The sequence below is a fragment of the Carcharodon carcharias genome, chromosome 9 (assembly GCF_017639515.1).
Source record: "Carcharodon carcharias isolate sCarCar2 chromosome 9, sCarCar2.pri, whole genome shotgun sequence".
NCBI lineage: Eukaryota > Metazoa > Chordata > Chondrichthyes > Lamniformes > Lamnidae > Carcharodon > Carcharodon carcharias.
In genome coordinates, this window is record NC_054475.1 from 103,338,309 (window position 1) to 103,352,311 (window position 14,003).

General features: G+C 39.4%; 1 protein-coding gene across 1 annotated transcript in view; it reads right to left on the minus strand.

Annotated features, from left to right (window-relative positions):
* brcc3 (BRCA1/BRCA2-containing complex, subunit 3) overlaps positions 1-14,003 on the minus strand; it is a 27,283-nt gene continuing 13,280 nt past the window's right edge. The window contains exons 2-8 of the mRNA XM_041195435.1: positions 12,448-12,567; positions 10,940-11,027; positions 9,013-9,101; positions 6,512-6,567; positions 5,973-6,104; positions 3,702-3,745; positions 1-1,724 (exon numbers count right to left, since the gene is read on the minus strand). Coding sequence (XP_041051369.1) covers positions 1,573-1,724; positions 3,702-3,745; positions 5,973-6,104; positions 6,512-6,567; positions 9,013-9,101; positions 10,940-11,027; positions 12,448-12,567 — 681 coding nt within the window. The 3' untranslated portion in view covers positions 1-1,572. The remainder of the gene's footprint in view (positions 1,725-3,701; positions 3,746-5,972; positions 6,105-6,511; positions 6,568-9,012; positions 9,102-10,939; positions 11,028-12,447; positions 12,568-14,003) is intronic.

Consider the following 14,003-nt stretch of genomic DNA (forward strand, 5'->3'; position numbering starts at 1 on the left):
TTCAGATTAGTAGAAAACAGATTTTATTCTTAATACTTTTTAATTACAAATTACATTTTAAATACAAATATCCAATTTAACCCATACCCACATCAGTGCATATCTAGGCTGAAGTCTACTAGACTGCTTTGGTTTATTTTCAGAGGTCACTATAGTTTACCAGAAGTCACAAATGGGCAGTTAGTGCAGTTATAGTAAGCAAGCCAAAACTTTTATTATCCATGGAAACTACAGTTTGGCAAGTGCAGCACCAGTCATTGTGGGATATGGTTGAACTATTTATCCAATGTATTAATTCAAACCCTATGGAGAATCTCAGTGCATTTCAGACTGAATTGTTTACTGTACCAGTCTAATAGTTCACCAAATGCACATTAAAAACTAAATGTATTCAGATATAGCTTGGATACCAAAAAACAAAACTAAATGAAAGTGGTAATTCAAACTATGCCTTAGACTAAGAAATAAAAGGCACACTCAAGGTTGTTTAAGCACTAGATAGACAACATAATAGATTGCAAAGTGGGTCTGTCACATGTATTCAATTAAGCCAAGCTATGTAGCTTTGTGGCAGGGCAATGGTTTCCCATCTCACCAGTGACAGAAGAATAGTCCACGTGCAAATTCCCTGTCCCTTTTCCCATAGCTCCTGTAATTACTTTCTTTTAGAGCTGCTGAAAAAGCTGGTCCTTCTCTTGTTGAAGTTCCAGGATATGCTGTTTGCCTAAGTTAATGATCCACTCAGATGTCAAAGAAAGGGTCCAAAATGTTGAATTAGTCAATATAATGCAGATTGGTGATGTGCTAACACTCTGCTCCAGCTCTCAAAGCATCCGAAATATATCTGGAGTTGAGAAGAAAATTGTTTATGCACAGAATTTTCTCCACTTTACTCACTAAATCCATTCACAGTGAGAACTGTGAGAAATAAACTGTCTAACCTCTTTCGATATATCTGAAGTCTTGTGGCATTGAAAGATTTGTTCTCCAATATCCGCCAGTTCTAAAATGTTCCAACATCTGGCATGCATAAGAAAAATCAGAGCATCTGTTGGCTAACAGCTGTCCGATATGCAGGTCACAAATAAAAACACAAGCAGCCATTGTTTTGTTGACAAATTTATCACATAGTCAACAAATTTTTTCCTGGTTTTGAGAAATAATATTGATTAAACCAACTTCTACCACCACATTGTGCAACTGAAAAAATTATTAATTAAAACATTGATAGAAAACTTGTCTATGCAACAACTTCACGTAAATAGAGCCATCAATTCCAGTGCTGGACCCCTGAAATGTGGACACCTAGGTCCAGTAATGACTGGAACAATCCCCCTTTGACACAAAAGCCAACCAAAGCTGTAATGTGTCTGCTTCCATTTGTTTGGGCATTGGACTGGGTTGATAAGCAGGTAAGACGAAGGGCAATAAAAGGAATGGGGTCTTAAACATGACATTAAAGCTTTGCTACACATCTTGGTTGCAGTCCAACAGCTTCCTTGCTCATCAGTAACAGAAGAATAATTTGTGGGCAATTTCCTGTCCCTCTTCCAACAGTTCCTACAATTCCTTTCACTTTAAGGCCACTAGTTCCTGGAGGAGCTGTTCCTTTTCCCGCTGAAGTTCCAGAATATGCTGTTTGTTCTGATCTAGGCGATCCTCCAGCCACTGTAGCAGAGGACCACTAATGGATGACATCTGGCTACATAGATTCTTTGTGAAAACTAGAGAAATAAAAGATGAAACACAAATATTGTCAGTCAAGGAATTTTAAAACCATATTGGGTATATTCCACATGGGTGGATATTTTTGTATCCAAAAGATAAAACAGTTGAATCCTAAGAAACATGTAACTGATTCAGAGCAAGCAAGTACTACAAATGAAACTCTAAAGTATGTCACACCCTGAAGTTAACCCATCCTTATTAAAAAGTACTCAGAATTACACATACCCAGTGATTTGCTCACATCTAGCAAATGTGAAGTCAAAGAGCTCATTCACAGTTTGTACCATTTATTTTTAATTGGATCCATAATTTTACATATTAAATGGGAATATTACATTAAGGTACCTCTTCCTCACCCTTTTATTCTCTTTTAATTCACCTGTTGGGATTTATTTAATAATAGGATTGCTTCTGAGCAGGTGACTTCCAGTTTAAGATGCATCATAGCATATATCTAACTACAGAGAGCGAGAAGGTTAGTTAGATGTCAGATTTTTCAAGCCGATTTGCAACCTTTTTCTCTGTTTTAAATTAACTCAAAGGTAATTTCTGTAATATTGCCCTTTAAAAGCAAATAATCAATTTGTTTGTGGAGAAAATAATCATACATTTCACAACTCACAAGTCATGCACCCTATGATACAAAATCTCAGAAATCTCACACATTCTACATTCACCCATTACTAAAATCATCTATTTAAATCCAGGTAACATTACCTACTTCTGTCCCTATCTCATTGCCCTGATTGCCAATGAAACCCCCTTTCATGTCTTTATTAACTCTAGGCTCTCAACTTCTCGAACATTGTACAAGCTTGACAAATTGCAATTCACTCAGAACTGTATACAAAAAATTCAGAATTGTGCATATTCCTTCCACATGTGGTCAGCTATTGGCCTATGCATTTGTGGGGTGGGTTGGGGCTGGAGTTGCTGGGGTCCTGAGGGACAATAACCTAGTAAATTTTGAACTTTTGAAACTATCTTAATAATCATCTTTTCTCTTCCACTTAGAAATTATATTGCTGTATTCCGTACAGAATGCTGGCACTATTTTTCCCACCACCCTCAGTACAACAGCACTCTTCCCTTTTCCCCCATTTAAAAATACTGAGCATTCAAAGAAAGGATTAGCTTTGTTCACTATAATTACTTTACATCAACAGCTGTACTCAGATAAGACGTTAATCAACAGTGAAGAATGCATATCCAATAATGAGCAAGAAGTGCACACACACACACACACGGGTAACATAGAGCTCCAATTCAGGGTAGCAATTTCATAAGACACTCCACATTTAACCTTGTGCCATCAGTTCTACCGATCAAGTATAATTCCACAACTATAATATGACATGCACTCTTGTGTAATCTGTAATCAATCTGTGGCATAGCTCCAGACATGCTCCAAGCATATTGCAAACACTATAACATTTTCAATATCACTGAAAATCAGGCAACTCACAGAAGCATCTTAAACATTTCCTCAATTTAAAAAACATGTCTGCTTATGGCAGCAGTAATTCTTCAAGGTGCACTTGAACATAAAGCTGAACATTTTTCTGAACACTGCATGAGTACTCAAAGAATACCAATGGCAAAGCTTCAAATGTCACCTCTCTCAGTGCTGTTCTCTGTAATTTTGTGTCTTCTATATAGAAGTTTGGAGGTCTTGTGGCATAATGGACACTAAGAAGGATTAGACATTTAAGCAAATACTTAATCATTCTTCCTGCAGAAAACCCTTGTAAGCTGAGGGGGAGGGGGGAGAAAAGAACCCATCTGTAAATTGCTCCCTTTTATTTCCACAAAGTTCCCTCCACCTTATTATAGCTTCTTCAACTCTTTCTGCTTCCCCAGCAATCATCAGGATCAAAGATGCAAGTCTCCAACTATGCTCTTCAATTATGTTACTCAGTGTGCAATTTATTTTTTTAAAAATAAGGTTTTGCAGACATTGAGCCATCATCTACCTGATCCATTGTGAATCTTGGTTATAGGGTCCAGGTGTGTCAGGCTGAAACAAATGATAGAGGGTTACAGCTTATGGAGAACTTTCTGTTGGATACCAACATCTATTGACAGCAAGAAAGTGAACTAGATTAATAAACTTTAACGATACAAGAAACAGGCAAGAGAGCAGTATAATCTATTGAGCCACCAGAAAATGATTATTCAGTTTCCAATAATATAAATGCCAATAAACTAAAAGTAAATATAAGCCAGGGGAAGAGAAAGCATACTAACTGAGCCTCCTGCTACAGGGAGGAGGAATGTCTCATGATTGTTTGTATAAGAGATGATGGATAAAACTGATGCTCATGCCAGTTACGGTGGCGTTAGTGTAATCAAATGCTTCTAAATAATGGTTTCAACATAAGTATTCTGTTCAAAAACAATGGAATTTCAGAGTGAGAACTGTTTTGTTGATGTGAACAGCAATGAGTTAGTTACCATCATGTATTACCTCTGGAACATATACTAGTTTTGATGGAATCAATTAAGAAAAAAATAGGTGTAACTGAACCAGGATCACAACATTTGATTATTGTGAAGAAGGGAAAGACTAGGTAGTCAGGCTGCTGGCTGCTCTTTCACTCTCAGAGGGAGTCAAAGTTCACTCTGTCTGAAGGCTATTAAAAGTCTCAAGTGAACGGGGCTTGGCAGTCTCAACCTCATACGTGTGAGCTTGAATCTTTAGGAAAAAATATTTAACTCGGGTTCTAACATTCAAACATAAATCTGATGCAGATTTAAATTTAATTCAGCACTAATTTCAGTTTAAGATAGATCATATTGACGACTGATGTGAGAAAATGACATACAGGGTGCTCCTTAAAAATTTGGATTGGCACAGTGTTGTGGCAAGGTATCTATAGGTGATCCATGTCATACTTGGTTATCAAGTTGTATTTGGTGATGCTCTCTGCAAAAAGGGAGAAGCATTAACATTTCAGCATTAGCACCATCCATTTGATAGGTAAAATGCAAATGTATATATAAAAAATAAATCAACAGAATCATAATGCAATTGACAAAACCATAACCATTTTTATGACATGCAGGAGGGAACAAAGTGCAGTCCTTTAGTTTACACTATAATGCAGATTCCCTTACAGCACTGACCTCAGTGTTTTCTCTCCATAGTGATCATGTGTCTACTTAAAAGGATAAAATGGTTGCAACAGAACTCCAGGACTTCACTGACAATCTATATTTTTTTTTACACAACAAAAACATAGGAACACGAGTAGGTCATTTAGCCTCTCGAGCCTGTTACACTATTCAGTTAGATCATGGCGATCTGTGACTTAACTCCATATACCAATCTTTGCCTCATATCCCTTCATGTCTTTGGTTAACAAAAATCTATCAACTGCAGATTTAAAATTAATACTTGATCTATGGGGGTTGGTTAGCTCAGTTAGCTAAATGGCTAGGGTGTTGTGTAGAATGATGCCAACAGGACACGTACAATCCCCATACTGGTTGTAGTAGATTATAGGAGCCTGTCTCTTTGCTTTGTCCCATGCTTGATGCGGAGTGGTGCCTCTCAACCCAACAGAGAGATGCCCATGGTCCCTCATAGACAATGGCTAATTACCTTATCTGAACTACCATCAACTGCAGTTTGTGGAAGAAAGTTCCAAATTTCTACCACTCTTTACATGAGGAAGTGCTTCCCAATTTCACTCCTAAAAGGTATGGCTCTAATCTTTTGACTAATGCCCCCAGTTCTAGACTCCCTAACTAGCAGAAATTGTTTTTCCCGATCTATCCTATCTGGTCCTCTTAATATCTTGAAAACTTTGATCAAATTAACCCTCAATTTTCTAAATTCTAGGGAACACAACCTACTTTGTGTAATCTTTCCTCATAATTTAATCCTTACAGTCCAGGTATCATTTTAATATATTGCACTCTCTCCAAGACCAATATATCCTTCCTAAGATGTGATGCCCAGAAATGCTCGCAGCATTCCAGGTGTGATCTAACCAGAGCTTTGTATAGCTGAAACATGACTTTTACCCTCTTGTATCCCACTGCTCCAGATACAAAGGCCAACATTCCATTAGTTTTTTTGATTATTTTCTGCATCTGTTCATGACATTTTAATGATGTGTACATGGAAGCACTAGTCTCTTTAGTGCTTAGTCTCCACTATTTCGATTTGAATATCTGAATATTTGTCACTATTTGAATAATGTCAGATACTAAAAGCTACATCACATTTCTTGCTCTACCTGTGAATTCTTCTGTAAGCATCCTGCTCCTCTTGACAAAGAATTTTTGGAAGTTCCACAGCAGACTCCAGGCACACTTTACCAATAGTTTCATGGGGCACCACGTGGATAGGGATTTCTATGCGTTCATATCTGTAAGCAAGTTATCAAAAGGTTAATGCTGTTCTGATGACATCCTAGCCTATAAGCTTAGTTCAAGTACTTTATATTTGTATGACACCAGGTTAAATTACAGCCCTACTAACTTCTATGCATTTTAAGCACAAGTCTCTAACTTGAAATTGTTTCCTCCACTAATTGGTTATCTCACACAAAGTTCAAACCCTGTCAGAGAAGGCAAGCAATCAGCTCCCAGCCTATGTGAAAAGTATTCTGAAACTACTGCGGGGATATATGCATGCATGGGCCAACTGTCCAATTTTTCCATTACTTCCACTTAGCATTTTCCCATAATTACCAGATTAATCACCTCATATTAAAACTAAGGCCCTTAGTTTATATTATTTTCAACAGAATAACATACGCTGCATTATACTTACTCAGAACCTTTCTGTGCCTGAATTGACTGGAAACAGGTATAGAGAACTCGGCCAGTCTAAAAAAAATATGTAAAAAGGCAAAATATACTGTTTAATCCTGCCACCTAATTTTCTAATGTCTTCTTAATTTAGCCAATAAGTCCATCAAGCTGGTAGTTTTTAACCGCAAGAGCTACCAGAAAAATCTGGGTGGAATTCAATCATTAACTATTCACATAAACATGCTACTTCTTAGAATCATCATAATTTTGTAGAAGAGCACCAATACCTCAATTAACCTTGCTTTGAAAGTAGCCATAAAATTAGTTAGTAAGTCACCCTTTCTCTATGGTCATGTATTCAAATCTAAGACAGATTGAAGTGATAAATGTGACTTACCCTTTTATGGTTGCAAAGTTATGGATGTAAAATGAGTTTGGATCAGTATCAACCTAAGCCTACAGCACAAAACTATTGGCGACTCTTTACAAGTTGGCAATCACACTCATCAAGGCAAAAAGGAGGATTTGTTTTGGAAATGAACATGTTATTTTGTTGCAGCTCTTTTTTTAGTTTGGACTTTTAAAAATTCATTCAAAATATTATAACATTACTGGCATTGACTGCATTTATTGCCCATCCCCAAGGTGTCCTTGAAAAGGTGATGGTGATTCGCTGCCTTAAACTAACTCAGTTTGTGTGGTGAAAGTACTCCCATGTTGCTGTCAGGAAGGTGGTTCCAGTGATGACGAAGAAATTCCAATATGATTCCAACATACGAACAAGGAGCAGGAGCCTTTCAGCCCCTCGAGCCTGCTCCGCCATTTAATAAGATCATGGCTGATCTGACTGTAACCTGAAATATGCATTCCACCTACCGCTGATAATCAATCACCCCCTTGCTTACCAAGAATTTATCCATTTCTGCCTTAAAAATATTAAAAGACTCTGCTTCCACCACCTTTTCAGGAAGAGTTCCAACCCTCAGAGAAAACAATTTCACCTCATCTCTGTTTTAAATGGGCAAGCCCTTATTTTTAAACAGTGACCCCAGTTCTAGAATCTTCCACAAGAGGAAACATACTCTTTACATTCACCCTGTCAAGACCCCTCAGGATCTTATATGTTTCAATTAAGTCACCTCTTACTCTTCTAAACCCCAGTAGATACAAGCCTAGTCTGTCCAACCTTTGCTCATAAGACAACCCACCCATTCCAGGTATTAGTCTGGTAAAACTTCTCTGAACTGCTTCCAACACATTTACATCCTTCCTTAAAAAAGATGACCCAATACTGTACACAGTACTCCAAGTGTGATCTCACTAGTGCACTGTACAACTGAAGCATAACCTCACCACTTTTGTATTCAATTCCCCTCACAATAAATGATAATGTTCTATTAGCTTTCCTAATTACTTGCTGTACTTGCATACTAGCCTTGTGATTCATGCACTAGGACACCCAGATCCCTCTGCACCTCGGAGCTCTGCAATCTCTCACCATTTAGATAATATGCTTCTCTTTTATTCTTCCTGCCAAAATGGATAATTTCACATTTTCCAACATTATACTCCACCTGCCAAATCTTTGCCCACTCACTTGTCTGTTTGTAGCCTCCTTCTGTCCCCTTCACAACTTACTTTCCTGTCTATCTTTGTGTCATCAGCAAATTTGGCAACCATCCCTTCAATCCCTTCATCCAAGTCTTTTATATAAATTGTAAACAGTTGAGGTCCCAGCACTGATCCCTGTGGCACACCACACGTTACATCTTGCAAACCTGAAAACAACCCATTATGCCCACTCTCTGCTTCCTGTTATGCAGCCAATCTTCTATCCATGCCAATATATTACCATCTACGCCATGAGCTTTTATTTTCCGCAATTGCCTTTGATGTGGCACTTTATAAAATGCCTTCTGGAAATCTAAATACAGTATATTCACCAGATCCCCTTTTTCCACAGCACATGTTACTTCCTCAAAGAACTCCAATAAGTTGGTTAAATACAATTTCCCTTTCACAAGACTCTGCCTGAACACCTTGACTTTTTCCAAGTGCCCTGCTATAACTTCTTTAACAATAGCTTCTAACATTTTCCCTATGATAGATGTTAAGCTAACTGGCCTGTAGTTTTCCGTTTTCTGTCTCCCTCCAGAATCTCGTTGGCTAACAGAGATTTTGCTTCAGTAAACTTTCATTTTGGTCTATCCGGTATCAACGAGGGCCGCCTTAATGTCATTTGTTAACAGCCATTAAAGGGCTAAAATAGGTCTTATGATTTTCTCTCCCATCCTCTGACAAAGCAGTAAACCACTAAAATAAAAGCAAAATGTTGCAGATATTGGAGATCTGAAATAAAAATAGAAAGTGCTGGAAAAACTCAGCAGCTCTGGCAACATCTGTGGGGAGAGAAACAGAGTTAACATTTAACAGTCCAATATGACTCTTCTTCAGAAGCAGTAAGCCATCACTGACTGCCACCAAAGGGGCAAATATAGATTGGAAAGAGGTGGTTTTGACCTTGGTGTTCTTGTCCTCAATGAAACAGGAGAAGATCAGCCCCACGAAGCCCTGGTCCATCATCTGGTACATGGCCTGAGTACGGACATCTGTCAGAGATAACAGAGAAGTTACAAAGTAATTGATCACATTTTGCTTCTTGAACAAATCACTCATGTGCAAACTGAACTGGCAAGGAAACTAAAAGGACCCCAAACCATTCCAGCAAAAAAACATTAACATAGTTAGGATCTGCACTGGTATATTAGGAGGCAGAACACAAATTTCACTAGCAAGGTCCACTCTTATTGTGATCTAGTGCATAATATCAAAAGAGGTAGCATAACAAGGAGATAGCCCTCCTGTAGAGTTACTGTAAAAAAAAACCCTTAAGTGAAAATATCTACTGCCTGCTAAGTGAATAGCAAAGAATTATTTTTTCTCTTTTTAGCAAACTCAAATAAAATATTGAGAGATCACAGGTGCTCATGCTGCAAGAAAATGTTAGATAACAAAACGTGTAACAAATTAAAGACACTGGGTAAAGCTTGCTGATGACTTAAGGGTAAAAGCAAAACCATCCAAATGTTTAGTACAGGGTTGCCCAACCTGCGGCCTGCATCTGCCCGCCGTCTCTGCGGTCTCCAGAGCCAGTTTTCAAAATGCTGGCTCAACAGGTAAGCTGGAGTGGAAGATTCCACAAGGAGATACTCCTCCAATCATAGGCTGCTTCCTCTCCACGTTTGCTCAGAAACAGTCTGTGATTGCAGCAGCAGCGAACACCAGCCGTGGTAAGTTTTCCGGGGACAGAACGAGGGGCAGAGCAGGGGACAGAGCGGGAGCGAGCAAGCGAATTAGAGAGTGAGTGTGTAATAGCGAGCAAGCAAGGGAGCGCGTAATAGCGAGCAGGAGAGCAAGAGCGAATGAGGGAGAGTGAGCGAGTGTGTGTCTGCCTTACTCCCAGTCTCAGGTTTTTCACTTGCTCTCACCACCACACACCAACACATACTCTCACTCACTCACACAGTGGGTGAGGGTGAGTGCGTGAGCACCCTGAGCCTAGGAGTGAGCTGGACACACACACACACACACACACACACACACACACACACACACACACACACACACACACACACACACACACACACACACACACACACACACACACACACACACACACACACACACACACACACACACACACACACACACACACACACACACACACACTCATCGTTTTGATTAATTACTCTTTTTGAAACTTAACAATTTAATGGTATGACATTGCATTATTTTTGTTCAGCAAGTTGTTTCTTTTCTTAATACCACATCCTTCTTTTTGAAATTAAGTTTAATGCTGTGCCAAACCTTATCTTTCCAAAATTTGCTCATTGACCCCTTGAATGAGAAAAAAAATGGAAATGTAGACGCCCCCCCCCACCACCCCCCCAAACCCCCACCGCCCCCCCACCGCACCCACAAGTGAAAAGGTTGGGCAAGCCTGGCTTAGTACAAATATGAAAGGCCTTTTGGTTTATCAAGTTTATCTTTAAATGGAAGCCTACAGTCCCCTGTCAAAGCATCCATACGTCTCTTTAATAGCTTTCCCATCCGGGCAGTAAAGTCGGCATTGTGGATTGGCCATTTATTACACACTCTACAGATTTTTCTTTTCATTGAAGTTGGTGGGAAAAATCAGATGGTGTGCACAAGGAGCAGTCAATCTACAACGGCAACTTCAACATCTGCCAGTGAAAGTTAAAGTCTATCTCACAGGAACTTAGCTCAGTCGTAAAAATAATCTATTTGAGCAAGGTCAACAACTTTGGCAGTAAGGAGCAAAGGGGAGAAAATTCATTGTGAACAAGAGCAACCTACTCTCTAAATTGCTCCCATAGGTCACCTTAGCTCCATTGTTACATGATGCCCAGTTCAGTCATGTACTTACCCACATGTGAAGGCCATACGGTGATATGAGGGTGGGAATGATACCATCCCACCACTCTCATTGGGCGACCAGTCATTTCAGCTAACCTGTGCGAGTTGTCAAAGATTGTAAATGAAACCTTTATCGCATAAGCTTTGGGCAGTGCATCTTTCCCAGAATCCTGCAAACCCACAAACTTTATATAATTTAATCCTCCCTAGAATCCTATGACATCAAAGCACACCAAAAAAAGGTGAACTTTTCCTAATCTAAATAGGAATACAGAAAATAAGTTTGTGAAGGAATATTATGAGGAAAAAAAAAATTCAGTCTCATCCCAGTACCTTCCAGTTAAATAGGTAAACAAAGTTTAAATTTGTCTGTTTCATATTTTAAATATAACAGAGGGAGATTTACTCTTCACCTCCAAGCAATTTTATTCTGCATTCAACTTCAAAACTCATGTATAAGACTAACATTTTACGTCCTTATTTAGAACTAAGAATGTGGGGTGGCAGATGTGGGGAAGGGGATGATCATTATGAAGAAAATCACATCCTTCCTCAGGTTTCCTTCTAGTGGAAAACAGAATTACCTGGAAAAACTCAGCAGGTCTGGCAGCATTGGCGGAAAAGAAAAGACTTGACGTTTCGAGTCCTCATGAAGTTCTGTTGAAAGGTCATGAGGACTCGAAACATCAACTCTTTTCTTCTCCGCCGATGCTGCCAGACCTGCTGAGTTTTTCCAGTTAATTCTGTTTTTGTTTTGGATTTCCAGCATCCGCAGTTTTTTGTTTTTATTCCTACTAGTGGAGCTACTTCTCTAGGGACAATGGATCCAGCAGCAGTTTACTAATGCATTCCTTTCAGCTACTACTGTCAGCTGTTGCTCTACTGCTCCAGTGCTGATATTTAAATAGCATTTTTCCCTCTCCCTCCTGTCCAGACTTCTGATTCTGATTTTCTAGAAGTAAGCAGGGTAGATGCAGGGAAAAATGAAAATTCAGCAACAGGAGCCAGCACTGAAATCAAAACTGTCAGTGAAATATCACAACAATAGTAAAGTAGAGCAATTAGCTAATGGGAATGCACTGTATGAACTAAAAGTGAGGGACGGTGTATTTGTGGATCTGTCAGCCTACATGAAACGGCAAATTTAGGGTATCAAAAGCTTTGTCATTTCAGTGTTCAATTTATAGGGAAGTCATGCATTTTTTTGGAATGGAAATTGTTCATATCCTCATACGTGAATAAATATAGTAACAAATACTGTTAACTGACCTCGGACTGCTTCAAAAGATAACAGTGGAGGAAGCTATACTCTCCAATTAGCCCATGTTATATCCAATCTTGGGCTGCCAAAGGAGGACACACTGACTCCAAAAGAACCTATTTCCCAGTGTTTAGATGCCTCATACTGATAAAATATTTTTTAAACTTATGGTAACATTGCAACTGCTCGCCAACAAAAACGTGATTGTATATGAGTCCAAGAGTCTGTATTGAAAGTAATCTCTATGGAAAGGATATCTCAGCTTCAGTAGAGGCTGCAGAAAGTTGCTCTGGAGAAATTTCCACCCGATCCTTGCGCTTGTCCGAGCGGCGAAGAATAATGACAGAATGAATATGAACAATTCTGCTTGTGTCAACCTATAGCAAAAATGAAGAGGTTAATTATCTTCTATTTCATTCCTAGCTTATCAAATGGAACTGGTAGCACACTGGAATAGGACATTATCGCTCTCCCTTGAACCTGGTCTCACATCCAGCCAGAAAGAACAGATGAAAATCTCTCTCTCTTTGCTAACTGTGTGAATTTGCAATTTCAATCAAACTGGAGACTATTGTGCAATAGTGATCCACTATTGTGGATTAATATGATCTACTAAGATTCCAATTAATTGGAGCAAGATAAAGAGACCTTTGCATCCCATTCATGTTATACCTGAGAATACATAATGCTGACACTGAGTAATTAAAATGGAAAATGTTCTATGTTCCTAGTGGTAACATGCTTCACCTTGCTAAAACAAAACTGAATAAAACATAACACAAAAACACTGATAGATGCTGGGAATTTTCTCGGTGTTCTTCCAATCAATCATTTGGCAAATGCGCTGCTCATGTGGCAAAAAGTGGGTTCCTGCAAATCTTGAAGTTTATTTATTCAGTGTGTGCATAGTATTCTCAGTGGCTAAATGGAGTTCTTTAAGCCCACCTTCAAGTTTATTTAGTAGACACTATTGTTCGGACTGTACCACAGCTGTAGCCTGAATGGTCTTGGTGATCCACTGATGTTGGGTGGCTGCACAGAGGCCTTGGTCAGTCCAGAAATGGTTTAAAATGGCCCACTGTCACTGTTAAAGATCAAAGCAGGATGGACAAGCAGGGACGCTATGATGAGAGTAGTTTCTGGTGGGTGTTTCCTCCTGCAACAGGTCCTCAACTGTTACTCCTCGGTATGGTGGGTTTAACCATATGGGGAGGTGTGAGGGAAGGCAGATTACTTGTGGGTTGAAGATGTCATTGATTAAGGGCAGTCTTGGGTTGGAGTAGACCTTCCCCAGTAGCTTGCCTGCTTCAATTACCCCACTCATGTGGGGAGGCAATGTTGCTCAGGACTGGGAGCCAGGAGAGGGGAGTAGGTCAAAGGGTACCTGTCCTGATGCACATTGTTGAGTTGCACATCAATAAATTTGGTGTGGGCAAGGGTAGTACCATATTGCTGTGTAGTATTCTACAGTTGAGTACATGATGGCAAGAGCAGAGGTCTTAATCTGTGATCCCCATGAAGTATCAGCCAGTTTACTGAGAAGGTAATCACAGGTTTTAATTTTTTCTGCGGTCTTGAATGTGCTGTTTGTATGTGAGAGTTCTGTCAAGGGTGACACCTGGATAAACAGGGTGGGGATCATGCTTCAGTCTCTGGCCATTCAGGTTGATGTTCAATTCCCTCTTAACATTGGCATTGTGAAGGTGGAATGTGCTAGAGACTGTTTTACTGGTGCTCGGTTTTAGGCACAATGTCTTGCAGTAATTGGCCCGTTTTGCCTTTCAGCTCAGGGTAAGTCTTGAGCCTGTATGCC